At 39.9% G+C, this 27,012-nt stretch overlaps 2 protein-coding genes across 4 annotated transcripts in view; both read left to right on the top strand.

Annotated features, from left to right (window-relative positions):
* The first annotated feature begins 492 nt into the window (after positions 1–492).
* On the top strand, positions 493–15,673 carry LOC127427073 (diacylglycerol lipase-beta-like). The gene is made up of 15 exons (XM_051674427.1): positions 493–976; positions 5,908–6,059; positions 6,172–6,346; positions 6,648–6,915; positions 8,145–8,267; positions 8,404–8,531; positions 8,656–8,782; positions 8,878–8,961; positions 10,163–10,240; positions 11,221–11,301; positions 11,414–11,541; positions 11,881–11,949; positions 12,174–12,246; positions 13,780–14,030; positions 15,004–15,673. The coding sequence occupies exons 1-15, from the start codon at positions 882–884 to the stop codon at positions 15,197–15,199; spliced, it is 2,028 nt and encodes a 675-aa protein (XP_051530387.1). The 5' UTR covers positions 493–881; the 3' UTR covers positions 15,200–15,673.
* Positions 15,674–21,663: 5,990 nt separating this feature from the next.
* Positions 21,664–27,012, top strand: part of LOC127427068 (C-Jun-amino-terminal kinase-interacting protein 4-like) — an 84,881-nt gene continuing 79,532 nt past the window's right edge. For 2 of the 3 annotated variants that reach the window (XM_051674411.1, XM_051674410.1), the window contains exon 1: positions 21,665–22,299. In XM_051674411.1, the coding sequence (XP_051530371.1) occupies positions 22,000–22,299 (300 nt within the window). In that variant the 5' untranslated portion in view covers positions 21,665–21,999. Of the gene's footprint in view, positions 22,300–27,012 lie in introns of all 3 variants that reach the window. The other variant, XM_051674409.1, reaches the window with a different exon arrangement.

The following is a 27,012-nucleotide window of genomic DNA, read 5'->3' as shown; positions in this document are numbered from 1 at the left end:
TTAATACACACATTCTGTAAATGTATTCTATATTATGGGAGCAATCCCCCTTCCTGATTAATGTTGCCTCTCCATCACTCCCTAGAAAAAAATGCTACTATAAGTGTAGTCAACGTAGTAATCGATGCACATTATGTGTTAGTATTTACCGAAAACTGCTGCAAATAGAGTCGATGATTCTGTCTGCCCCGCTTAAACCCATTCAAACAGGTTGACAGCGCGGATTTGTTTGGAACCACATGAACGGCTCTGATACTGGCTAACCACCATGTTATTGGACACGTTCACTCATGAATTAAATTGATAATAGCTGACAGTAAATAGTGAATTTCTACAATGGCATCGGTAGCTGAAAACTTTAAAAATGAGTGCGTCTTTAAATATCAAAACAAGAGACTCCTTTTCAATGTGCAAAAACTTCAAGAACACCACACGGGACTACTGTTGTTGCGGGGAATTCATTTTACGGACACATTTCAATGTTACACACAAAAGGAAAACAACGATCAGCGCTGCAGTGTTTCGTGTCAGACATCAGTAAACGCTTTGAGAATTGTAGACATGTCGTAATATCAAGGTCCAAAGAGCGATTACAAGTAGACAGAGTAATGGGGTTTTGTAAGATTCATTGTCGTTCACGATCACGTAAGAAAATCTAGATTTAATTTTTAAACATCTATCCGCTATTCAGCTGTCAGTGCTTTGGCTGCAGTATCAAAAAATAAGTGACAGACTTTCAGTGACAGGTCCATGGTCAGGTCAGCTAGCAGACAAATCAGGAGAGATTCTGTAGTATATGTGGACAGATAATAGTGTAGCACTTCTGTGGTCTGGGCGGTGGCAGCATTTCGCAATCCAGATTTCATTACGGTGTTGTCAGGATGCCTGGGATGGTGGTGTTTGGACGCCGGTGGCGGATCGCCAGCGATGATCTTGTGTTTCCTGGTGCCTTCGAGTTATTTATCAGAGCTCTGTGGTAAGAAATACATTTACCAGCTAGTTTCGTTTGGATGACATACACAGCAGTGAACTGCCTACCTAGACTGCATTTTTCCAAATGAAAAGATCTGTGTTGTGTGCAATAACGTGGTGATTTGATATACACCAAGACAAACATTTTTACATGGTACTCTAAGGCACTTTAAAGAATACCACGGTACATTTCCCATGAACATGGTATTAGTACTATGGTACATGAGTAAAAAAATTACCTATGCATAATTTGTGGGCATGTAACTGTACCATAGGACAGTGATAGGATGAGATGGTAGTACCATGTTAACATATTTATGTAGCATATGGTATTTACACGATATCCTAAGGTACTTAAAACAAAACCATGATATATGTGCAAAATGAGCAAAAAAACCCCAAAACAAACAAAAACAAAAAAATGATATTATCATGTTACCATGTCCAGAAAACATGGTATTCCCTGACAGCACACATGCATCACCCAGACGTATATTTGATGTGTGTTTACATCTGGAAGACATATTTTTTGTTGTTTGCTCATATTGCCGCAATATGTTGTTATAAACAAAATAAAATATGTTGTTTCCTCTCGGATGTCAATAAGATATTCAGCTGATGTCTTTGAGACGTTTAAGATTTAAAAATGTTTGTAAATCTGATCTTTTAAGATGTTTAGCAGATGTAAATTAGAATGTGAAGCTTTATAGATGAAACGCTCTTCAAGGAATGTTCACTCAAAAATTATTGAATGATGAAAATCATTTACTCACCCTCATTCCATCCCAGATGTGTATGACTTCCTTACTTCTGCAGAAAACAAATAAAGATTTTCGGAAGAATATCTCAGCTCTGTTGGCGCATTCAATGCAAGTGAATGTTAGTTTTTTAATGAAAGTTTTTGGCTATTCACATTCTGTGCATATAGCCACTTACTGGGCAGGCAGTAGAATTTATAGCAAAAAAGGACTTCAATATTGATCTTTTTCTCACCCACACCTATCATATCACTTCAGAAGATATGGATTTAACCACTTGGGTTGTATGGATTACTTTTATGTTGCGTTAATGCCCTTTTTGGAGCTTCAAAGTTTTGATCACCATTCCAGGTTCCTGCGGATCCTTAAAAAGTCTTAAAATGTCTTAAATTCAGTTTTTCAAAATTTAAGGTCATAAAAAGTCTTAACCCTTATGCACTGTTCGGTCATTTTTGACCGAAATCGATTTTGTTTCTTCAATAAAACTGGCTTCCTTTATCTTACGGGTACGAGACATGGTGACTTTTCATCCATTTCATCGTGGTCACTCTAAGTGGTAGAAAAAAAAAGTCACACATATACTGTTCCTGGTCAAAGTGACCGCCATAGGAAATGAATGTAATAAATATTAATATATATAATATATTATAAAAATTAGAATTTTTTTTTTATTTTTTTTTATAATTAATTATATAAAATCTAGAAATCATCTTCTCTTCAACCAGGGATGAATAAGTAGCTCTCTGCAGCCACCTAGTGTTTATACTTGGAAATTAATCTGGTTTTCATATATTTTTATATTTTTAAAAAGGACACCACAGTTTGATTCTTGAGACTTTAAGCTTTCAAACAGTATATGATTTATGAGGACTGGTTCAGTATTTGAGAAAATATTCATAAAAAAGTAGATTTTCAATGTCAAGTTCAAGATCACATAAAAAAAATATAAGGTGTAAATAAAAAATAAAAAAAAAACACTCAAAATGCACAACTCTAGTCCTTTTACATGACTGAAGTTAGAGTTGTTACATTTCTTTCATAGCAATGAAAAAAATTACACTGTTAATGTTTCCGGTCACTTTTGACCAGGAACAACTGTAATGTGATTCAATAATGAACAAGGCATAAGGGTTAAATAGCTTAAATGATACAACAAAAGTCTTATTATTATTTAAAGAGGTCTTAAATGTGGGGGCGGAAAGACAGGAATCGTGATATGACCTAATGTGATTATCAAACTTCAAAAGAATATGATTTAATTAAATAAATGCATGCGCGGCATCCTTCAGAGTGAAAACGTGGCACTGGTGTATTTACTCCAGGCATGCAGGGGTTTGTGAGTGTTTCCAGCTGTTGCAGAGCAGTTTACAATCATTAGGCCATATTGGAACTTTATGACAAGTGATCAGTAATGATCAGCTGTTGATGATAATGATATAGTGTATGTGATATAGTGATATAATAAAACAATGTTTACTTTTAATAGTTTATATTGTAATACGTTGTAGATTATTGTAGGAGTGCACATTTGATATCCCTTATCTGTTTGAATGAGCAGCTGGAAGCTTTCAAATAAGAGTCCGTGGTGTATTTCAGCCTTTAAAGTTAAAAGTTCTGCGCTATGAATCAAAACTCTAAATTGTATTTATTTTTTTATTATTAAATAAATAATAAGAAGAATTATTTTCTTCAAAATACCAATTACCCCCCTGGTAATTGGTATTTTTGTTGCATCATAAACTGCATCTGGAATTTAATTCAATTTGGACTCTTGTAGCCTCTGTCTGGCCCTCCCCATCACAGGAAGGAAAGACTAAGAACATTTAATATAGAATCAGAATCAGAATGAGCTTGATTGCCAAGTATGCTTACACACACACACAAGGAATTTGTAATGGAGACAGAAGCTTCCAGTGCAAATGCAACCGTATATACATACATACAAACATATACATTAAAACATACATATAGTGACATAAAAATAAGATATAACAGATGAAAAAAGAGAAATATACAACAGGCAATAATGTTGTTCGAATATTTTCTATACAGATATACAGTTATGTGCAGGTGATATAATGTATTGAAGAAGAGGTAGGATATGTTAAAGAATATGAATAAAATATGGATATAAGTAGGAATGGATGGATTGAACATTGCACATGGTTGTATTGACAAAAGGAAAGTATTTGGGGGCAGTTTTAACTGTTCATAAAGTGGATGGCCTGAGGGAAAAAACTGTTCCTGTGCCTGGCTGTTCTGGTGCTCAGTGCTCTGTAGCACCATATAGGCTACCAATTTTAAAAACTATTGACAGATTAATTGCCTTTCTTTCAACCTATTATTGTATCAGCAAAATCTAATATCGGTCGACCTCTTATTTGTATTTATTTATATAATGGTACATAAACCAATTTTAATGTGATATATGTGGAAAACATGTCTTGAGTATTTTAAACTTGCATTCAGCCTACCCTATTTTACTGTTAAGCATTGTTAAGGCCATGTTGAATGTGATCTCCTGCCTGTTTAAATAAGAGTCTGTGATACATGATTTATTTTGAGATTGTGTGGGTTTTGGTATGGGGATACGGTATTAATTTTATGAGTTCAGGTCTTGAAAAAGGTCTTAAAAGTCTTAAATTTGATTTTTAAAACTCTGCAGCAACCCTGCATTCACTTGCATTGAATGGACCTACAGAGCTGAGCTATTCTTCTAAAAATCTTAATTTGTGTTCTGCAGAAGAAAGAAAGTCATACACATCTGGGATAGCATGAGAGTGAGTAAGTGGTGAGAGAATTTAAATTTTTGGGTGAACTATTCCTTTAAACAGTGTAACAGTTAAAGGATGGGCAAGGAGGAGGCGGGAACTGGCTGACCAGTCATCATTAAGTTTAATGGCTAAAACAACATAAAATATAAACGGACACAGAGACACACAACGTGGCCGTGTGCGTCTCTCTCTCTCTCCAACTGGTGTCTCCGGCTCCCCTTTATCTCGCTCTCCCGCTGATCTCCTGAATCAGTGCCGGCCGTGGAAAAGGGGAAGGGCGAGTGGAGACACAGAGAGAGAGAAGAACTTGCTCGTTGGCTCCCGGACGCGCTGTTGCCCGGTCATAAACTGCTTCTCCGCCCTCTGGTGGACGCTAGCTCGCTCCTCCCCCGGCGGCCAGCAGTGACCCCTCTGTCCCCAGGCAGACGGCTGCGGCTGCTCCCCTGGCGGATGGCAGCGGCGAGGACTCCACGACAGCGCATCCCTCCTCCCTCCCGGGTTTCGGCACCACTGTAACAGCATAAGGTCGGGCAAGGATGTGGAAACTGGCTGAACAGTCAACATAAAGATTAATGGCAAACTCAACTTAAAACAACATAAAAAATAAACAGACACAGACACACACAACGCGGCCACGTGCTTCTCTCTCTCTCTCCAACTGGCGTCTCCAGCTCCCCTTTATCTCGCTCTCCCGCTGATCACCTGAATCAGCGGCAGCCGTGCAACATCACGGCCCAGCCACGCCCTCTTCCTCGTCACACTCCTCCTCTGCCCGATTCAGGACGGACGCCACCGGACTGACTTACTCCCCCCCACCTCTGGAGGGTAGACGATGCCCTTTCGGCCATTCCATCAGCCGGTGGTCCACCTCACCTCCTGTGAACCTGGGGGAGAGACGGGGGGAGGCGTGGGGAGAGGGAAAGGGCGAGCGGAGACACAGAGAGAGTGAGAGAGCAGAACTTGAGCAGAAGACCTCAACCGCTTCTCCGCTCTCTGGCAGACGCCAGCTCGCTCCTCCCCTGGCAGACGGCAGCGAGTCCTCCGGCCCCTTGTGGACGGAACCGCTCCTCCCCTTCTTTAGCGAACGGCAGCGGTTCCTCTGGCTCATGGAGGCTGGCAGCGACCCCTCTGTCCCCAGGCAGACGGCCGCGGCTGCTCCCCTGGAGGATGGCAGCGGCAAGAACTCCACAACAAACAGATATATGTGTGCTATCTGGGACTGTACCTATGGTTGTGCAATGGTATAATGTCCAGAAGGAGAAAAAAAACAAAGTAGTACTTTTATTTCTTTTTTTTTCTTAGTACTTTTATGCCCAAACATGCCGTCTTGGTAGGCAGCTTACTATTTAATTGATTTCAGAGTTAATGTGTGATATTTGACATCCCATTATTTTGTCCCTTAGGTGGATTGGGACCTTAGTTCTGTATACCAACCATAAGGATCGATTTGCCTGTCAAGGTGGAACAGTTCTGCATAATTACCTTGTTGTGCTTCTTGTTCTGCTGGCAGTGATTATCTTGACACTATGTGCAATTGTTTACATCAGTGCTCAAGGTAAATCTCTCTCCTAAAGTAGTCGAAACCCGAAACCCCAAATGGATTATTTAATTTCTCTGTATTTGTTATGATTTGTCAGTCAATTTATTGCTGCTCTCATTTGTTTTAGGAACCATAATTAATCCAGGTCCTCGCCGCTCTCTGCCAGCCCTGGTGTATCTTCGTGCCCTCCTGTACCTCCCTGAGTTTGTATGGGCCTGTCTCGGGGTTGTATGGGTCTCTGACAACAGTATAGGATGTAAGCCAGCAGAGGTTGGAGCTGTGATTGGGGCTGTGGTTTCCAGGTAACTTAAATGTATCAGCAGCGCACCATCATTTGTAAAAATGTGTATAAATGTTAAATATGTCATACCAGACTTTGTAATGGGCCCTGTTTACACCTGGTATTACCATGCATCTCAAATGCAGTTCCTGTGACTACTATTGATTATATTTCAATGAGAGGAGTTATTTGTTAAATACAGTCCATTCAAACCCCTTGAAAACTGGACTGTAACCTTTTTGAAATACAATGGATGTTATGCTGTGTATGATATTAACAATCCTTGATAATGATGTCATTGTGTTGTCTCTTGCTCTCCTCAGCTGGGTCATCCTTCTCTCTATGGCCGTGGGTGTGCTCATAGTGTTTGACCCTCTGGGCAGCCAGAGGCAGACTACTCTGACTGGTGATCACTCTGGTCTGAGGGACCTGGAAAGCAGCGAATCCTCTCAGTTCTTTTACACTGCACGCACACTGGCCACGCGGGTGTGGGAGAGTCGGCTACGTCTACTCTGCTGCTGCCTGCCACAGGACGACAACCACCGCGCAGCCTTCTCTAGCATCGCCCAGCTCGTCAGCGGCTTCTTCATGGTTAGAGACAATGCCACAAAGCATCTCTCTCTATTCCGGGTTAAAGGGATAGTTCACCCAAAAATGAAAATTCAGCATTTAGCCACTCTCATGTCTATGGAAGTATTTTAATGACAAATGTCTTTGAAATAAGAAAGCACACTGAATTGCACAAATGTAGGCATTGCATTAACAGTGCTTGCATTTTTTGGGGAATGCAATTTCATGTGGTTGTACATTTAAGTTGTGAGTTTTGATGAAAAACATTTCACACAACATTTTATTTTTAAAAATTCAATAATAAATATTTACCTTTTATCATTTTAACGTATTTTCTTCTGTGGAACGCAAAAGGTGAATTTTGTACAAATATTATGTCTGCTCTTTTTCCACGAAAAAGTTAATGAGGACTGGGGCTGCCAAGCTTCAAAATGACAAAAAAGCACCATGAAACTATCATAAAAGTAGTCTAGTTCTTTGAAGCCTGTGGCTCTCAAATATGGCACCATTTAAAGAATGTTTTGGGTTCAATAAGAGTTAAGCTAAATCAAAAGCAATTGTGGCGTAATGTTGATGAATAACATCTTACATTTTAAGATTCACTGATGAATAACAGTGAATAACATATTCAATTTTGGTCTGTTTATCATACAAGTTATGGGTTGGCTTCAAAAGACTTGGAATATAGCACACAAGTTGTATGGACCATTTTTATTGTGTTCACTTTCATTATATGGAAAAGAACAGCCAGGATATTCTTTAAAAAAAATCACATTTTGTGATCCACAGAAAGTCATAGGGGTTTTGGAACAGCATGAGTATGAGTAAATCATGACAGAATTTTCATTTTTGCGTGAACTATTCCTTAAAGCTCCATTTTTGGCACACTGTAAATTACCAGAGTAAATAATTTCGACTCATACCTCAGTTTGTAAAAATGCATACAGAAATGCACTTACAATGGAAGTCTATGAGGCAACCATTGTACCGCCTGCTTGCCCAGTAGATTTACATTATATGTCACCGCCACTGTTTTTGGAGCATATGCTTTAATCTGGAGCAAATAATAGTTTGCTAGTTGCAAGAACAGTCTCTCAATACCCAAATAGTGTTGCGTGCCCTTGTTAAGGGCAACATTCCTTGGAGGAGTTGTCCCAAGCTTGATGTGAGTACAACAATAACCAATAATCCATCTGCTTGCAGAGAGTAATATGAAGCTAATTTACCGCTATCTTAATCTTTCCGTACAGGATACAGACCTGGTGCCCAGTGACATCGCTGCTGGTCTGGCCCTTCTACATCAGGAACAGGATAAAATGGAGTACTGTAGAGACCCTGATGAGATTCTGCCTCATAGCCCTTCCTCCCCCATAGTAAGTATGCATCTCTGATACATGCTGTCATTACAGTAAATTGAAATGAGAGAATATGTATGCAGGAGTTAATAGGTTAAGGGATGTAAAATATGACATGTGCATAACTATAACACTTTCTTGTGTCTGTGTCCAGAGAGAAGATCTGGAGGTTGAGCTTGAGAAAGCCGCTCACTGTATGCAGTTCGCTGCAGCTGCATACGGCTGGCCAATGTACATCTACTCAAACCCGCTCACTGGACTTTGCAAACTCAGTGGAGATTGGTGGGTGTAACATTTGATAGCTTAAAGGGAAAGTGTGTAAGATTTTCGATGTTAGGGATGCATTAATACAGAATTTGTGTGCTGATTCATGTGCAGAATTTACAGTATTTGTTCTGTGTTAAAGCTGTCGAAACCGTCATGCAGAGTACGACTTAGTGGGAGGAGACAACCTCGGCTGCCATTTCACCTCCATCTTACAGAGCACAGGGCTACAGTACAGAGACTTCATCCACATCAGCTTTCACAATCAGGTGGAATTGCATGGCCCCACCCCAGACTGTCAAGAAATTTATATTAATTTCAGATTGATTTAGAGTCACTACAAAAAAATCTTTTTATTTTGTAGATCTATGAGATCCCATTTTTCGTGGCATTGGATCACAAAAGGGAGGCGGTCCTGGTTGCTGTGAGGGGAACTCTGTCACTCAAGGCAAGTTTGAAATACCAATTACCATATTCAAAGATAATTATTGGAATGCTCTGAAGAAAGCAAGTGGTAAACATGTTTTGACAAACCAACCTTCACTGAACCTTGTTGACTCAAAACTCCAAGGATGTTTGTACAGGATTGTCAGGTGTGTTATTTCCTTAAACAAATTGTGCTCTTGTGTTAAAGTTCTGGAAGTCATTCCTTAGCTGCCCTTTGATTCAAGGTTATTTCATTTTCAAATGAGCTACAATGGACAAAAATCTAGCCAAATATTTTATGTTTGAGTGGTTTATTGCTTAAAGGAATATTCCGGGTTCAATACAAGTTAAGCTCAATCGACAGCATTTTTGGTATAATATTGATTACCACAAAATATAATTTTGACTTGCCCCTCCTTTTCTTTAAAAAAGCAAAAATCAGGCTTACAGTGAGGCACTTAATATGGAAGTGAATTCCATTCATTTCCTATGGTCGGTCAAATTTGACCGCGTATAACACAAGTGTTGCTTTTTTTGTCACACGGCCTAAACTCATCCAAATTTCTTTTGTGTGTTGAGATGGCATATTTAGAAAAATAACCAAACCTCCAGTCGCTCAGTGGAAGTATACCATTTTTATTAAAGAAACAAAATTGGTTACAAAAAAGAGTTTTGCAAATTCCTCGCACATCTGTATCTATTTGTTTTCGGGGTTATATATCTAAATATTTGGTACTTACTACATTTGGATGGACCAACTACTTAATATTAAAATATAATCATATTCAGTATCAGTTTGATACTGAAGCACTAGTACTTTTGACATCAATACAAGATGACAAAAACGTTTGGGCTTAAGTCCTGGTAACCCACCCCTTGCTCAGCCCATGCCTGAAATCATGCAGCTTGTTGAGGAGAGGTGTGCTATTACTTTTCCAAGTGATCAAAATTCATATTTTTGCCTGGCAGATGATTAAACGTGTAAAAATAAAAGAGACCATAGACTTGCATCGAAGGAGGAACCCAAGCCAAACAGCATCTAGGACCCTGAATATCACAGCCAGTTAGGGGTGGACTATTTTGACTTGAGCCAACCAACTAGCAACCAACCTTAACACCCTATCCTCATACCTAGTACCTATTTGTACCTATTCTCATTGCCCTGCTGTATTAAACAGTGTCTATTAAACAATATTGTATTGCATCTTGCATCTTATTTGCAGGATGTGTTGACAGACCTCTCCGCTGAATGTGAGAATCTGTCTGTTGAAGGCATGTCAGGAACCTGCTATGCTCACAAGGCAAGAGAACAAAATCACAAGTGTACACTTTCAGATTACTGCCATGTTTGGCTTACTGATGTTATTAAAATATTATTAAAGGGATAGTTCACCCAAAAATGAAAATTCTCTCATCAATTACTCAACCTCGTGCAATCCCAGATGTGTATGACTTTCTTTCTTCTGCTGAACACAAAAGCTCTGCAGGTCCATACAATGCAAGTGAATGGTGGACAGAACTTTGAAGCTCAAAAAAGCACATAAAGCATAAAAGAAATCTGTACGACTCCAGTTGTTAACTCCATATTTTCAGAAGTGATATTATAGGTGTGGGTGAGAAACGGAACAATATTGAAGTAATTTTTTACTATAAATTCTCCTCCGTGCCCAGTAGGTGGCAATATACACAAAGAATTCAAATCGCCAAAAACACAAGAAGAAGAATGTGAAAGTGGACATAAATAGTAAAAAATGACTTGAATATTGATCTGTTTCTCATGCACACCTATCATATGGCTTCTGAAAACATGGATTTAAGAGTTGTTTGGATTACTTTTATGCTGCCGATATGTGAAGGTTCAAAGTTCTGGCCAGCCACCATTCACTTGCATTGTATGGACTTACAGAGCTGAAATATTCTTCTAAAAATCTTAATTTGTGTTCTGCTGAAGAAAGAAAGTCAAAGACATCTGGGATGGCATGAGAGTGAGTAAATGATGAGAGAATTTTCATTTTTGGGTGAAATATTCCTTTAATAACAGTGTAACCGGTTGTGAAAAGCGCACCAAAACTATTTATATATATATTTAAAAAAAAACTCTAGTTAAAATATGTGATTAATTATAAAGGATTATTATTATGAATACTGAAACTGACAGTCAAATATATTTGTGACTGCTATTTATAATGGCCTGCTTAATGTAGGTATGTTATCTCTTACTTCTCGTTGAGTGTGGTGCAGATGTTTGCTTCAACCGATGAGTTCTCTGTCTTTATCACAGGGCATTTCTCAAGCCGCAAACTACATATACAAGAAACTAGTCAACGATGGTATTTTGAGCCAGGCATTCAACATTGCACCAGTAAGAGCGCTTGGCTTTTCTACAGAATTTATTGTATCCATATACATTAAGCAGTATTAATATAGAGAATATTCCTCTTATGACTGCGTGTGCATTTTGTGTTTATTTTCAGGAGTATAAGCTGGTGATCACAGGACACAGTCTCGGTGCAGGAACAGCATCATTGCTAGCTGTGCTTCTACGCAGCACACACCCCACTCTGGAGTGCTTTGCTTTCTCTCCACCAGGGGGCCTCATGAGGTAATGCCACATCTATCTATACATCATATCTAACAAGTTCATTTACATATAGCTCAATGGAATTTACATGGTACTCCAAGGTACTTTAGTATGCAGTGGTACTACCATAGTACATGTCCAAATATCCATGACATTACAATGGTAATGTGTATAAGCAAGGTAACACCATAGTAGGTACCTTTGTTTGTTAGTTTAGAGCAAAAGAAAAACTGCAGACCACTGCAGTTTTGATCACTGGCTTAGCGTTCGATGGTAAAAAGAACATGCATAACCAAGCAGTATTAAAAAATAATGGCTTATTATTGCATATCTAACTTCGCGCCTAACGTTTCTCCTCAGTAAAGCACTGGCTGATTACTCAAAGCAGTTTGTCATCTCAGTGGTGCTTGGAAAAGACCTTGTGCCCAGGTGAGATTTAGTTGAATTGTTACACTGCAGTCAGGCAGATGCTTGCATGATTTCATTTGCATATATAAAAGTATGGCTATATTTAGAATGCCTGTTTCTAGTGCTGCATCTCTTGAGTGGTACTGCTTACTTTTTTCAGACTTCTATTTGTACAGAATGTTTGGTATCACTTCCTCATACTGAGTGGCCTTACAAGTTGTTGTTTTTTCTCTTCCCCACTGTAGATTGAGTATTCCAAACATGGAAGACTTAAAAAGAAGAATTTTAAAAATGGTATCTAATTGCAGTAAACCCAAGGTACGTTTATTTAATTATTTGTTGGTAATCCAGTAATCGTAAATTAGACTTTTTGGTAGGCATGTGCAAAATTACACATTTTCAAAATCGATTTGTCAGTGGGTTGCCTAAGCGACTAGTTGACTAAACGGTCTACAGAAGCCTGTTTAATTAGGCTAGTTTAGATTAGATCAGAGTATGTGAGCAGTGTGGAGTGGAAGCAGAGTGGCATGAGCTGCCTGGAGCAAGGAACGGGTCTTTTGAAATTTGGAGCATCATTGTTTTCTTTCGCTCAAAGAGCGCTCCACCACCAGCATAACACCTGTTAATGGTGCATAATGCAGCAAGAATTCACCAAGTGTTTTTTTTTTTTTTTTTTTTTTAATTTGGAATGTCCAATTCCCAATGCGCTCTAAGTCCTTCGCGGTGGCGTAGTGAGTCGCCTCAATCCGGGTGGCGGAGGACAAATCTCAGTTGCCTCCGTGTCTGCGACCGTCAATCCGTGCATCTTATCACGTGGCTTGTTGAGCGTGTTACCTTTGGAGACGTAGCATGTGTGGAGGCTTCACGCTACTCTCCACGGCATCCACACACAACACACCACGGACCCCACTGAGAGCAAGAACCACACATTATAGCGACCATGAGGAGGTTAACCCAACGTGACTCTACCCTTCCTAGCAACTGGGCCAATTTGGTTGCTTAGGAGACCTGGCTGGAGTCACTCAGCAGGCCCTGGATTCGAACTTGCGACTCCAGGTGTGGTAGTCAGCGTCTTTACTCGCTGAGCTACGCAGACCGCATGTGTTAAGCAGTGTTAAACACTATTGGCATGAAGGAAAGATGGAATTTCTGATATTAAACTGGCATCGCCATCTCAGCTGTATTATATCCCAGATTAAATGGTATCGAACTTTTAATGATCAAAAACGGCAACTGAACATATCAATTTGTTAATATTGCGTAGTTTGACTTTAATTGATAGCCATCTAAAATATATTTTAGTGCTGTAATTTGTGTGATTTACATTTGCAATTGAAGCAGCTCAGCAAATGTGAGCCGAGGTAGAGTGTCTTCAGAAGCGATATGGTAGGTGTGGGTGTGAAACAGATCAATATTTAAGTCCTTTTTTTATTATAAAACTTGCTACAGACAGTAACATAAGTGCTGCAATACAACGTTTTTTTAGTTTTTTTAGTGTAGGGATAAGTGCTCACGGAGAAGTTCTCTTCTACCTTTTGAAGCGTGTTCTTGCGTTCAAAAACCGCTAGATGGAGTGTAACGGAATGGAACAGAATGCAGGGGTCTTAAGACACGTTTTAATTTCAAATGCTGTCCTAAAAATTCTATATTTATGCTGGGATTCTCTAAAAACAGCCCAAGATGCAATGCAACGGCCATTAAAAATATCAGAAAATCTAGATAAATAAATGACTCAACCTCACTAAAAACCATCATCTTGTCAACCATCATGACCATTTTTGGTTTATGTATCAGTTTAGTCTAAACAATTCGTAATAGTATCAAGAATTTGTTTTCTTCTCTTTCTCTCAGTACAAGATATTAATGCATGGCTGCTGGTACGAGGTGTTTGGAGGAACCCCTGACGATTTCCCAACGGAGATGGAGAACCGGCGGGAGGAGGAGCTAAATCAGCCGTTGCTAGGCGAGGAGAGCCTGTTGGTTCAGCGTTCATCCACTTATCAGAGCTTGTCATCTGATGACTCGCCCACACACCCCACCCACTTACCCCTATACCTGCCCGGTCGTATCATGCACATCACAGAGGAGGGACCCACACGCAGGTCAGTATACCCAAGGTCCCTAGAGCAAGACTCAAAAGTGTTTCAAAGATCAAGACATTCTGCCTTAGCTTCAGCATGCAATACAAAGCAGCATAAGGTGCACTTAGCAGTATTAGCTTGTCTGATTGCATCCTGCAAGACATACATTGGTGATACACCATGCCAGTTTACAACTGTTGCTATTCTATAACTCTTTAATCATATATCAATACTATTTGGAGTATAATCTTAATGAGTTAACAAACTTAAAAGAATGTTCCAGGTTCAGTACAAGCTTAATCGACAGCATTTGTGACAATGTTGATTACCACAAAAATTTATGGGGATTTGTCCGTCCTTTAAAAAAGCAAAATCAGGGTTACAGTGGGGGCCAATACGTAAATGTTAAAATACTCAGTTTCAAAAGTATAGCAACAAGATGTAAACAATTTGCCTGTTTACATTATTTTTAACTTACTAACCTTTTCTGTGTAAAGTTAGGGCCAATTTTACAACTTTGTTACCATGATGATGTAATGTCAACAAACCCTAAAATGACTGTAAAAATTATGATTTAAACAACTTTACAGCTCAAATAATACATGAGTTTTAACAGAAGAATTAATGCAAGTGCTTTTATAAAATAAGCTTTTTCATTTGGCTTGTACTGAACCTGGAAAATTCCTTTAACTTAAGAGACTATTAACTTATTGAAGCATAAACGCACACTTTATTCTGTCAGTACATTTTTTAATGTAAGTCTATGGGATATTTCTGCCATGTGAAAATCAAGTGTCCAATTGCTTCGAAAAGTTATAGAACCATACCATGTAAACCACTAGTAATATTACCACAAATGAGCATGTACATGTTTACTTCTAGCTTATTTTATTTTATGCATCACATTGCATGTTAATCAGATTCTTGCTGTTAGTTCTGAAATAGTCGAAAAGGGGAATTCTGCAGTTCTGACGGTCTCTGTCTCTCTACATAGACACTGTTTCTCCCAGGTGAGGTACCGTGCTGAGTGGTCTAGTGAGACGGCGTTCCGTAATGTTCTGATCAGCCCGAGGATGATTGCTGATCACATGCCTGATGTGGTTCTCCGGGCCCTGCGCAGTCTCACCCATGACCGTCCATTTGCTCTCTGCCCCTCTTCCATGAGCAGCAGCCACCTGAACGTCATTTGAGCAGTGGATGCCTTGAGCCTTATCTTTACATGCACAAGCAGACTGCAAGGAGCGCGACTGTACTGGACTCCCCTCAGTCATTTAACTTAGAGCGGTTCAGCTCTTACCTATTTATTTCTGTATTGTAATGTGAATATTTTTTATTTTTGTTTTGTAATTTGTTCAAGATGGACAAAGAGGAAAGTAATCAGTATTAGCTTTGCAATGGTGGTGTGCTGTTTTGTGATGTATGTCAGCGACATGTAATAAGAATATCAGAGTGAACAGTGCCTAGCCAAAAGTGATTAAAGATGATACAGACTGATTATAGATCAGTAAAAGACATCCTTAGTATAAGATTTGGATGCATGGCTTCAAACGCATGAAAACATTTCAAGAGCTTCAAGTGTGTCTGTTCATTTACTCCATTACACCCTTTTCAGTTTGTTTCAGGTAACATATGCATTTAAAAAAAATAAATATGCTGACGAGAAATAGGTCTGCTCCGTTACATGTTGCAACAAGTGACACAATGAAATTACATTGAGTGCATGCCAATTATTTACTTGTTCTAGTCATTAAAAAAGGGGAGACATTTTAGAAAATCTATTGACTCAACTAATTTTCAATTAACTCACTACTGTTAATCAATTTAATGTAACTTGCTTCAATTTACAGTGGGGTCCAAAGGTCTGAGATCACTTGTGAGAATGCATCTATTTTGCATTCTTTTAATACAGACATTTTCTCTACAAATTATATTAGCAGCATAATAATTAAAGGGGTCAAGATATGCCTTTTTTAAATATTTTTTTTGAGGTTCACTTATAATATGTGTAAATTTTTCACAGACCCAACACTTACAGTGCAACAATAATATATTACAGTATATACACCGATCAGCCACAACATTAAAATCACCTGCCTAATATTGTGTAGGTACCCCTCGTGCTGCCAAAACAGCGCCAACTCGTATCTCGGAATAGCATTCTGAGATGCTATTTTTTTCTCACCATAAATTGGTTATCTGAGTTACAGTAGACTTTGTCAGTTCGAACCAGTCTGGCCATTCTCCGTTGACCTCTCTCATCAACAAGGCATTTCTGGGGCCTGGGTAGCTCAGTGAGTAAAGACGCGGTGGGGCGCGTGGTGAGTTGTGCATGGATGCCAGAGAATAGCGTGGGCCTCCACACATGCTACGTCTCCGTGGTAATGTGCTCAACAAGCCATGTGATAAGATGTGTGGATTGACGGTCTCAGACGCAGAGGCAACTGAGATTCGTCCTCCGCCATCCGGATTGAGGCAAGTCACTACACTACCATGAGGACTTGGAGCGCACTGGGAATTGTGCATTCCAAATTGTGGAGAAAAGGGGAGAAGAAAAAAAAAAAAAAGGCATTTCTGTCCACAGAACCGCCGCTGTGTGTGAAAATCCCAGTAGATCAGCAGTTACAGAAATACTCAAACCAGCCCATCTGGCACCAACAATGGTTTGAGTATTTCTGTAACTGCTGATCTCCTGGGATTTTCACACACAACAGTCTCTAGAATTTACTTAGAATGGTGCCAAAAACAAAAAACATCCAGTGGGTGGAAACGCCATGATGATGAGAGAGGTCAACAGAGAATGGCCAGACTGGATCGAACTGACAAAGTCTACGGTAACTCAGATAACCAATTTGTACAATTGTGGTGAGAAGAATATCATCTAAGAATGCTATTCTGAGATGCGGGCGCTGTTTTGGCGGCACGAGGGGGACCTACACAATTTTAGGCAGGTGGTTTTAATGTTGTGGCTGATCGGTGTAAGTATGTTATATTAATATACAAGTATTATATACTTGTATGTGTAGTATTTTAAAGATTCAAGTATTTAAAATTAATTGCAAAATTTTGCTAAATTAGCTGCAAAAATAAAGGGCATCTTGTGGAGCACTTGCTTCTGTTTCACACATGACAATAAAAGACTGAGCACAAGCTGGTCCTCAATAAATTATTTAATCAATTACAATAATGACAATTGTGCATGTGCACAATTTTATTTTTTACTCTGTGTTTGTGCAATATGGGATTTAAATTTATACAAGTGGCTCGAGTGTTTTGAGTACATTCACCAAAATTCCTTCCGATCCATTTAATTATTCATTCAGTGACCATTTCTGGTAATGCCAGAAGTTGGTGACAAATGAGTGCCTTGTGTGAAATGAGTTAGTCACTGAATCAACTATCAAAAGAACATTTTAATCCTCTAAAATGTTTATGTCTACAGACCTACAAAGAGATTTTATTAGAGGTTTTAAGCATTTTAAGAACAAATCAAATCTATCATTTGGTTTAATTGCACATGCAGGGAGGCCTGCAATGAGAGAGTTACAGTAGTCTAGTCTAGTTATGAAAAGTGACTGAACAAGATGTTGTGTGGCATGTTCAGAGAGGAAGGGTCTTCCTGATATTGTAGAGTGTAAATCTACATGATCTTGCGGTCTTTGAGATGTGGTCTGTGAAATTTAGTTTGTTATCGATAGTTACCCCTAGATTTCTGACCGTTTTGGAAGGCGTTACTGTAGTTGAACCCAACTCTATGGTGATGTTGTGTTCAACAGCAGGGTTGGCTGGAAAGATGAGTTTGGTCTTGGCTAGGTTAAGTTGCAGGTGGTGTTCCTTCATCCAGGCCGAGATGTCTGCCAAATAGGCAGAGATTCGAGCAGTCACTGTGGTGTCATTGAGCTAGAAAGACAAGTAGAGCTGCATGTCATCGGCATAGCAGTGGTAAGAGAAACCATGTGCCTGAATGATAAGTCCCAGTGATGTTGTGTATATAGGGAAGAGAAGTGGCCTGAGCACTGAACCCTGAGGTACCCCAGTAAGTAGCTGATGTGGCTTGGACACCTCACCTCTCCAGGCTACCTTGAAGGACCTACCTGAGAGATAGGAATTAAACCAGTCAAAGCACAGTTCCTGTGATGCCCAACGAAGAGAGGGTGGGGAGTAAGATCTGATGGTTGACTGTGTCAAAGGCTGGAGAAAGGTCCAGCAGAATCAGGACGGATGATCTGGATTCAGCTTTTGCCCATCTCAGTGACTCAGTGACAGACAGCAGGGCAGTCTCAGTGCAGTGTCCACTTTTGAAGCCTGACTAATTGTCATCTAGCAGCTTGTTCTGTGAGAGATAGGCAGAGATTTGATTGAAAATTGCCCTTTCAAGTGTTTTTGCCATGAATGGGATGAGAGAGACTGGTCTGAAGTGTTCTATTTGTGTGAGATTAAGTGCAGGTTTTTTCAGCAGCGGGGTTACTTGAGCCAGTTAAATGTAGTGGGAAAAGTGCCTGTAAGTAGAGGTGTGTTAATTATGTGTGTGAGTGCAGGTAGGATGGACGGAGAGATGGCCTGGAGAAGGTGAGAAGGAATGGGATCAAGGGAACAGGTGGTGGGTTGGTTGGAGAGGAGGAGTTTAGAGACCTCAGTGTCAGAGGAGAGAACAGAGAGACAGAAGTGTTGCATACAGGAGACGGGTGTTTGACAGGGTGTGGTGCTGAGAATGTATTGCTGATGGTTGTAACCTTATTAGTAAAAATGTGGCGAAGACATCTGCTGTCAGTGATGTGTCAGGTGTTGGAGGTGGAGGACAGAGAAGTGTGTTGAATGTTCTAAACAAGCTGCGAGTGTCTGTGGTGCTGTTGATCTTGTTCTGGTAATAGGAAGTTTTTGCAGATTTAACATTATCTGAAACAGTTGCAAGCAGAGACTGATATTTACCTAGATCTGCTGGATCTTTAGATTTCCGCCACCTCTTCTCAGCTGCCCTGAGGTCAGTCCAATGTTCATGAAGGACGTCAGAGTGCCAGGGGCTGGGTGGTGTAGTACGTGCTGACCTAGAGGAGAGAGGACAGATGCTGTCTAGGCAGGTTGTTAAAGCAGAGCTTAGTGTGTCTGTGGTAGTGTTTACATCCAGGGTGGAAAATACATTTTGTGTGGGAAGACTGAGGATGAAAGTGAACGGAGGTTACGGCGAAAGGAAACCAAAGGCGGAGTCTGTTTTAATGTAAATGGGAGAGTCATGTTCAATTGAACGGAGTAGTGATCAGAGACATGTAAAGGAGTAACAAGAATATTTGAGTTGGTACAGTTACGTGTAAAAATGAGGTCCAGCTGGTTGCCCGATCTGTGAGTTGCTGTAGTGCTTAGTCTTTCCAAGTCAAATGAGGCCAGAAGAGCATGAAGTTCAGTGGCCTGAGGCTTGTCTTGGTGTATGCTGAAATCATCAAGAACCACAAGTGGCCTACCATCCTACGGGAAGGAGGACAGTAGGACATCCAACTCCTCGAGAAAGTTTGCCAGCTGACCTGGAGGGTGATAGATGACAACAACATGTATTTTTGTGGGTTGCATTGTAGTAATAGCATGGACTTCAAAAGAAGTATTGTTACATAGAGAAGAGTATGTTGAAAAAGTCCTCTACCAGTGTGTGGAGGGGTGTGAGAGAAGGAGAAGTTGTTGGAGAGAGCAGCAGGTGTTGCTGTATCCTCTGGACATTTCCATGTTTCTGTCAGTGCCAGGATGCTGAGGGTGGACTGCGTGGCAAAGGCTGGAATGAAGTCAGCTTTGTTCACAGCTGACTGGCAATTCCAGAATCCCACTGAGAAAGAGAGCGGAGCAGGTGCTGAAGTGCAAAGTGGCCGTAGGTTGTGTGGGTTGCGTTTTGTCTTGCGTTTATATTGTGTAAACTGTCTGTAACAGATAACAGGGATGTGCTTGAAGGCATGTGTTATTCGTGAAGTAGACAAGTTAGTATGTAGAAGGAAAATAAGAAAATAGATACAATTAAAAGATACTTAAGTGCTATGGTGAGTGGCGCCTTGTCATGTCCTTGCTCAGTGGACTCACACAGGTAGACTCGCTGGTCTTTACACAAGTAGGTCTTCACATGAGGGCTACCACTTCCGCGTAAGCATTCATGTCAAATATATACACACTGCTAATGAGCCGTACAGTGATAAAAGCAGGACACGCCTTAATGCTACTTAGCGCAACAAAGCTAGTCACGTGGGCAACCGAAACTAAGGGGGAACAAACGCCACTTCAGTACATCGCAAATAAATTATGCTACACTTTAGCAATAAATAGTACTCTAAAACAAGTGAAGCACTGTTTATAGACATTAAAAACAAAGATAGTTTTACACACTGGACAACCAACTCTAAATCTAGCAGTGAATACCCTGGGACAAGTCAAAACAATGTAGCACATGCACACGTTTAATGTGACGCGAGTTCAAGACAGTAAACAAACAGCACAAGTCTAGCAACGAATACTACTCTACAACAAAGTAAAACAATGGAATAAACACAATTACACGCAACTGCAGACTCTTGTAGATAGATTGCTTCTCCTGCAAAGTGCGAGCTGGTTTCATTACACTCGCACGAGAACTCTAATCGCGCCGCAAAAATATCGCAATGCAGATGAGAAGACATTATCTGAATGAGAGATTATCATTAAATTTGCCTCGGCAGTCCTAAATAGGCTACCACTTGGGCGGCCACCGAAAAATCTTCAAGGGAGAACCATGGCATTATTCTTTCCCTGCTGTCCATGACCCAGTCCGAATAGATCTGTGACCCACTTTTGGGGCACGACCCACCAGTTGAGAAATGCTGCTGTAAGCGATTTTAGCGTTCTTAAGCTTTTACATGATTGAGACCTTGAATTAGCCACGCCCCTTCATTCCAAAACTCCGCCCGCCAAAGATAATTTTGAGACCAAAACCAAGCAAAAGAGCAACATTGTTTGTTCCTGTGGCTGTCAAATTCAACAGTGGCACAATAGCGCCCTCAACCGACAAACATTATGAATCATAGCCTCAATAATCCACTTCAAGTAGGAGAAAAAATGCTGACACATTTTTGTTTGCTGTTTACAAAGTCTACAGCTGTCACAGATACCGGTGAGATATCTCAGGGCATCTCAAGAGATATCTCTTTTTTCATTAATATATTTAAGGGAGTGTGAAATTTTTGTTCATACTTTTCCATGAAAAAAATTGCTTACAGCACCTTTAAATTTATTGATCCCACTGTAGATGTTTAGCATAGAGAAATTTATACACACCAATAAAAATAAATTATATGATTAAATATAATAAAAATATAATAATTTTAAATATTTGATATATATATATATATATATATATATATATATATATATATATATATATATATATATATATATATATATATTTACACTACATATAAAGCAGTTGTTCATGTAAAAAAAATAAAAAAGTAGGAACTGATCACTTGTTGACTCCTGGCAGAAAGGATTACGTTAATTATGGTATAATGGCAAATGTCATATGCATATATTTAAACGCCAGCAGCGAGAAAAGCAAATGCCATAATATCAAACCAAAAGCATACAGGACAGTAAGTAGGCGTCAATAATCAGGACTACTGTTCCCGCCCATCTTGCTTTTAGAGCGTGACGTCATCACGTGACGGTCAGATCCACAACTCTCTCCTGCTGTCGGGACTGTACTTCACAACAACTGCTGTTTGGAGTAGATTTTCCCTGTCAAATGACTATCCCCCGAGAACCGGGACGGGGTAACTCGGCAGTTTAACAGATTTGCTTTCATTTTAAGTTATTTGTTCAAATTTACTCGTAAATGTAGTCCAACACTAAACGTCGCGAGGTAAATAGTGATCTCGACAGTTGCCTGACTGTGGGCTAGCGCGCGAGCTTCTTAAAGTAAAGACAGCCAGCGTGCGCGCTTTATAAAGAGCTCGAGACGAGCCGAGCAACGGAAAAAAACGAAGTAAACATGGAGTTAGAGGACGGCGTCCTTTACCAGGAGGACCCGGGAACCTCGGCGATGATGTCCGAGCGGGTGTCCGGCTTGGCGAGTTCCATCTACCGCGAGTTCGAGCGGATGATACTCAAATACGACGAGGACGTGGTCAAGGAACTTATGCCGCTTGTCGTGGCGGTGCTGGAGAACTTGGACTCGGTGTTCGCGGAGAACCAGGAGCACGAGGTGGAGTTGGAACTGCTGAAGGAGGACAACGAGCAGATCATCACGCAGTATGAACGCGAGAAAGCGCTGAGGAAGAGCGCAGAAGAGGTGAGATTGATAGAGAGATGAATATTTGACAACATGAGGCAATCTAGGCCACTTCATGGAGTTCTGCGGGCTTTGAAAGTTGATAACATCACGTATACGTGGATGCTGAAGCTGTGTGTGTCAAAGTTAGGCACTTGTGAACAGATCTCTATGCATTTAGAATGTAGATCAACAACAATGAATCTCAGTTTCAGAGCAGGATGTGTTATAGAAGGAAGTCAGCTGTTGAATAAACGTAAGCTGTATGGTTTACTGCATATGCTTGCCAAAATGACTCAGAATCATAAAGCTCATAAACCTAATTTTTTTTTTAAATGTCCGGAACCCTGATATGTGACTAGTGCTGAATTCTGCACCTGGAGGTCTACTTCAACTCATTCAAACTACTGTGAGCTCTATCCAACTGCATTCAAACGCACCTGAACCAGTCCATTAAGGTGTTTGGGTTCATCTGAAAATTACAGGCTGGTGAGTTAGAGCAGGGTCACATGTAAGCTTTGCACGAAGGTATAAAGCACTCAGTGCAAAAGCACAAAACCCAAGAAGTCTAAGTATAGCTGACCAAACTATGATTAAGTCAAAAATAACCTTACTGTTTGGACAGACTCATGCAGAAAGTTTCCAGTGGTCACATTACTTCAGAGTTCTGCGTGTTTCCATTTGGATGTGTCAAGTCATCACATGTAAGAAGGGAACTGTCTCATCTCATGCTGGCAGGTGTCTATTGCATATCTTGCTCTAATACACCCACTGAGTTAGAGAAGGCACACCCGAAGCATACAGGAATGCCATCAAGACAAGCCATGTCTTGTAATTTGAATGCATAAATGAAAAATACTTTTGCTTTTCTCTACATGCATGACATGATGTTTAAGTCAAGGGTCATTCAGAAATTCACAGGATGGCATGTGCAAAAACGAATGCAAAAATGTTTGGGTTTCTGTGCCATGCGTTTAGGGGAATAAAGGAATTTGAAAAATGTCCCATTTAGAGAGTTGGCATTCAAACGCTAATGGATGTTTTACATCCAGCAAACAAGTTATGGCTACTTGAGCTAGATTTAACATATTAAATTCAACTCTAAATATAACATTCTAGTCTTTTATGACATATTTAAAACTATTTATGTCAAGTTTTAAAATGCCACCAAGAACACAGTGTAGATTCAGGTTTGTTTATGGCTGTCAGTGAATCACCATGCATTCTGAAAGTGCTCTGTCCCCTGTGTTTAGGCGTTTGCCAAAATCGAAATGCTTCAGACAAGATCAGACAATTATCGTCTTTTACTGGGAATAGTCATAGGCCGAAAGCAGTCATTAGTGGCCTCGGTTTTAAATTACCATTAATTTATGCAATGATGCACATGTATTTTTTATTTTTTTGACAATGCCTTAACGTTAGGGCTTTTCAAACTGGGGTCCATGGAACCTCAGGGGGGTGCTAGGGGGTCCACAGAAAATTTGAGAGAGGTAAAAAATATTTTACAATATGTATTTTTAGGGCTGCCAAAGTTATGTGTGAACTTGAGATATTTATTATCTAGGTTTAACGCAATACAAATAACAGGATTAGTTCATGTTTCTTCATTTGGAGTCGGACATGATGAAATGAATGACATTTGTTTGGGAATCAGACTATACTGGTCACGCTGTGTGTTTTGCGCTGCCGATTTAGTAGTGGTGTTACAGTGCAACTGAAAGGTAGTGCAGGAAACAATGACCACATTTACATGCACTTAAGAAAACGGTTTATTCCAGGGTTTTAGCAGAAAGCAGCATTCTGAAACTTCATGTAAACAAGAATGCTGATTTCTTTATGCTGTTTAAGGGATTAAGAGAAAGCGGTTTAACACACCTAGGTTTCTCTCGGAGAACGCAGCTTCCTGTTGTAATGTAAACACATAAACGGCGTTCTGATGGGTGTTTAAAGAGTGCGCGTGCGATGAACAGACCGGGAAAACGAACGTCATAGGATGGAGCCCAACAACATGTCAATACAGCGGAACAAATTCAACATTTCTGGGAGTACAGTGGGAAAATCACATATGCTGTAAACCTATTTATACCCAGGTATGTACCCATTTGTACACACAAATATAAAATTCGACTGTCCCTAAAGTCTGCATACATGCGCTCCTACTTTGGGGGAATCCCAGAGTTTTATGTAAGAGGGAAGCTCCCACTACTGCATCAATTCAGCTGCAGGTTGATAGAAAGTTAAAGAAAAAAACACAGCAACAACTCTGGATTATCTGGAAATAAAGCAAGTAAACAGAGAGTAAAATTGTGAAGTCTTCCTCAGATGCCATGTGTGTTATTTACACAAGTGTTGCGGGAAAATTACGTTGCTGTGGAGAAAGCTGCTTACTGACACATGTATACAGGAGTAAAGAGCTTTTAACTCACATGTGACACAGATCTGTTAATTGGATGATTGTGTGAACAGCCAAAAGTGCTTTGAATCTGACATTTTCAAATCCGATCTGGGCCACTTTCATATGTGGAAATAAATCAGATACGTATCGGATTTTTTTCCAGTGTGTCTACGGTGTGAACAGGCAGGTCAGATTTAATGTGATTTTTACATGACTCTACTTCAAACTTAATTTGCATGCTTGATTTCCAGCGTATATACACCTGTCATATTTTAAAACTTTTAAGTGCATATCTGTCTAGTTCTTTTTAAGGAAAGAAAATAAAAGTATAGGCTTCAACAGTTGGGTTCAACGATTCGTTTGGCTTGCACTTTAAATATGCGTATGAAAAGATACAGGTGTAGATTTGTATAACGGCGCTCTTTGCTTGTTTCACTCACTTCGAAAACACAGTTTCTATATTTCTCAAACTGTATCAAAATACAAATGCAAGTCATTCAATGGAAATATGAAATAAAGATAACTCTTCTTAACTTACATATACTGTATGTAATGCCATTTTTCCTACTGTTTTTCGATTTTATGGTGTTTTTTGCTCGAAGGTAATATTACACTTGAGCTTTGATTATTTAAATTCCACCATACGAAGACAAATGACTACATAAAAATACTTTCTCCATCAACGGTCTTTCTCCATCACTAGCGCACCTATTATCGTATAGGCATGTGTCCTATCTGCATTAAAAATGTATAATTACATTTTTAATTATAATTTAATTCATTATTCACACTATAATGTTGAACATGTTGGAGTTTGTTATACGCATGCTCAAGGAGTGCTACACGCATGTGGGTCAGTTTAGGAGTGTCGGCTGTTCAGACCAGTGTCTGATATGGGCTACATTTAAAATGTCATGTGAACAACCTAACAAAAAAATCTGATTTGAGCAAAAAAATCTGATCTGGGACACATTCAGCTGCGGTGTGAACGTAGCCTATGTTGCCTACTGCCTACTGACTACGTTTACATGGACACCAGAAAGTGGCTTATTACGAGAAAGCGGGTTATTGCGATTCCTGTTTACATGCACTGTATAAACGGTTATACAGTGCATGTAAACAGGAATCGCAATAACCCGCTTTCTCATAATAAGCCACTTTCTGGTGTCCATGTAAACGTAGTCAGTGTCAGTATTTAGGCACAGTTTTCTGTCTGCATCAGAGGAAGAATGCACATTTGAGAACCGTTAACAGAACCTAAAGTCATGAAAATCACTTGGTTCCTGTTCTTTGTAAAAAAAAAAAAAAATGGCCAACCTTACTCTCCTCTCTGTCCTCCTTTTATATGCTTGTCCTTTTGTGAGAAAATGATGGCCTATGAAAGCACACCCCTCTGAGGTGGGTTAACTTTCAGGTCATGTGACTCTTTGTTGGGAGCAAGTGAAGTGAAGAGCCTGGCATATGAGCGTGTGCTTTGCTTTAAACTCCTGGCCTTTGTATTGCTTCTCTTTGCCTGCTGCTCCATAATGCTCCCCACGAGTCATCTGGGTTGTCACTAGCAACAGACTGCACTCCTTTTGTGTTTTATTTGGGACCGTGACATATATCAAACACATGAATGAAGAGCTTTGATATAACTAGTTGCTCAAACAGGAATGATACACATATCATATGTCCAAGGAAGAAACACATACCTTTGCACGGCGAAATTCCGCAGGCAAAATACAGTCGTCTCAATGGGAATCCGCACAAACTTGAATTTTGCACGATGGACTTCCTGTGGCGAAGAATTTCCTCATGCTGATTTCAACCTTGAGTTCAAGTTTGTTGAATTTTGACAGGTGAAATAGCCACGTTGACCAATAGGATGTTTCTTGGTTTGGCGGTGACCTCTGTGTTGGCGGTGCTTCATAAACGCTATACTGAATATTCACAATGGACAAGGATATCATTTTAGTGGTGAGTTTTTAACTGAACTCTTTAACTTAAGTCTCAGTGAATATAAAGTGCAGCATTAAAAAAGGCTGTTTGACAATTATATTTGTGCTGGTTTCATGCATGCTCAACGTCCGCCCTCGCCATGAGAATGTATGTGTGACCACGCCTTTAGTATGGTAACTGTTGAAATGAAACCTACACTTTTCTGATTGAAAGTTCCCTTCTATTAAAAAAATTACACTTCTGTTCCAGATGCCTGATTTCTTGTCATTTTGACAGTCTTAAGCCCCGGGCACACTGATAGCGGCTTGCAGCAACAAAATGACTAGAAGCCATTCATTTTCATTGAGAGTTTGTGATTTCCAGCTACATGAGTGACTGCGTCCTTTGGTGGCGCAATA

This window comes from Myxocyprinus asiaticus, chromosome 36 (assembly GCF_019703515.2).
Source record: "Myxocyprinus asiaticus isolate MX2 ecotype Aquarium Trade chromosome 36, UBuf_Myxa_2, whole genome shotgun sequence".
Taxonomy (NCBI): Eukaryota; Metazoa; Chordata; class Actinopteri; order Cypriniformes; family Catostomidae; genus Myxocyprinus; species Myxocyprinus asiaticus.
This window is presented reverse-complemented; position numbering and strand designations above follow the sequence as displayed.

Excerpts from the sequence above, each read along its gene's own strand:
- LOC127427073 (XM_051674427.1), top strand. The coding sequence starts at position 882 with ATGCCTGGGATGGTGGTGTTTGGACGCCGGTGGCGGATCGCCAGCGAT. Across the intron at positions 11,542-11,880 it reads CCACCAGGGGGCCTCATGAG|TAAAGCACTGGCTGATTACT; the intron begins GTAATGCCACAT and ends GTTTCTCCTCAG. Across the intron at positions 11,950-12,173 it reads GGAAAAGACCTTGTGCCCAG|ATTGAGTATTCCAAACATGG; the intron begins GTGAGATTTAGT and ends TCCCCACTGTAG.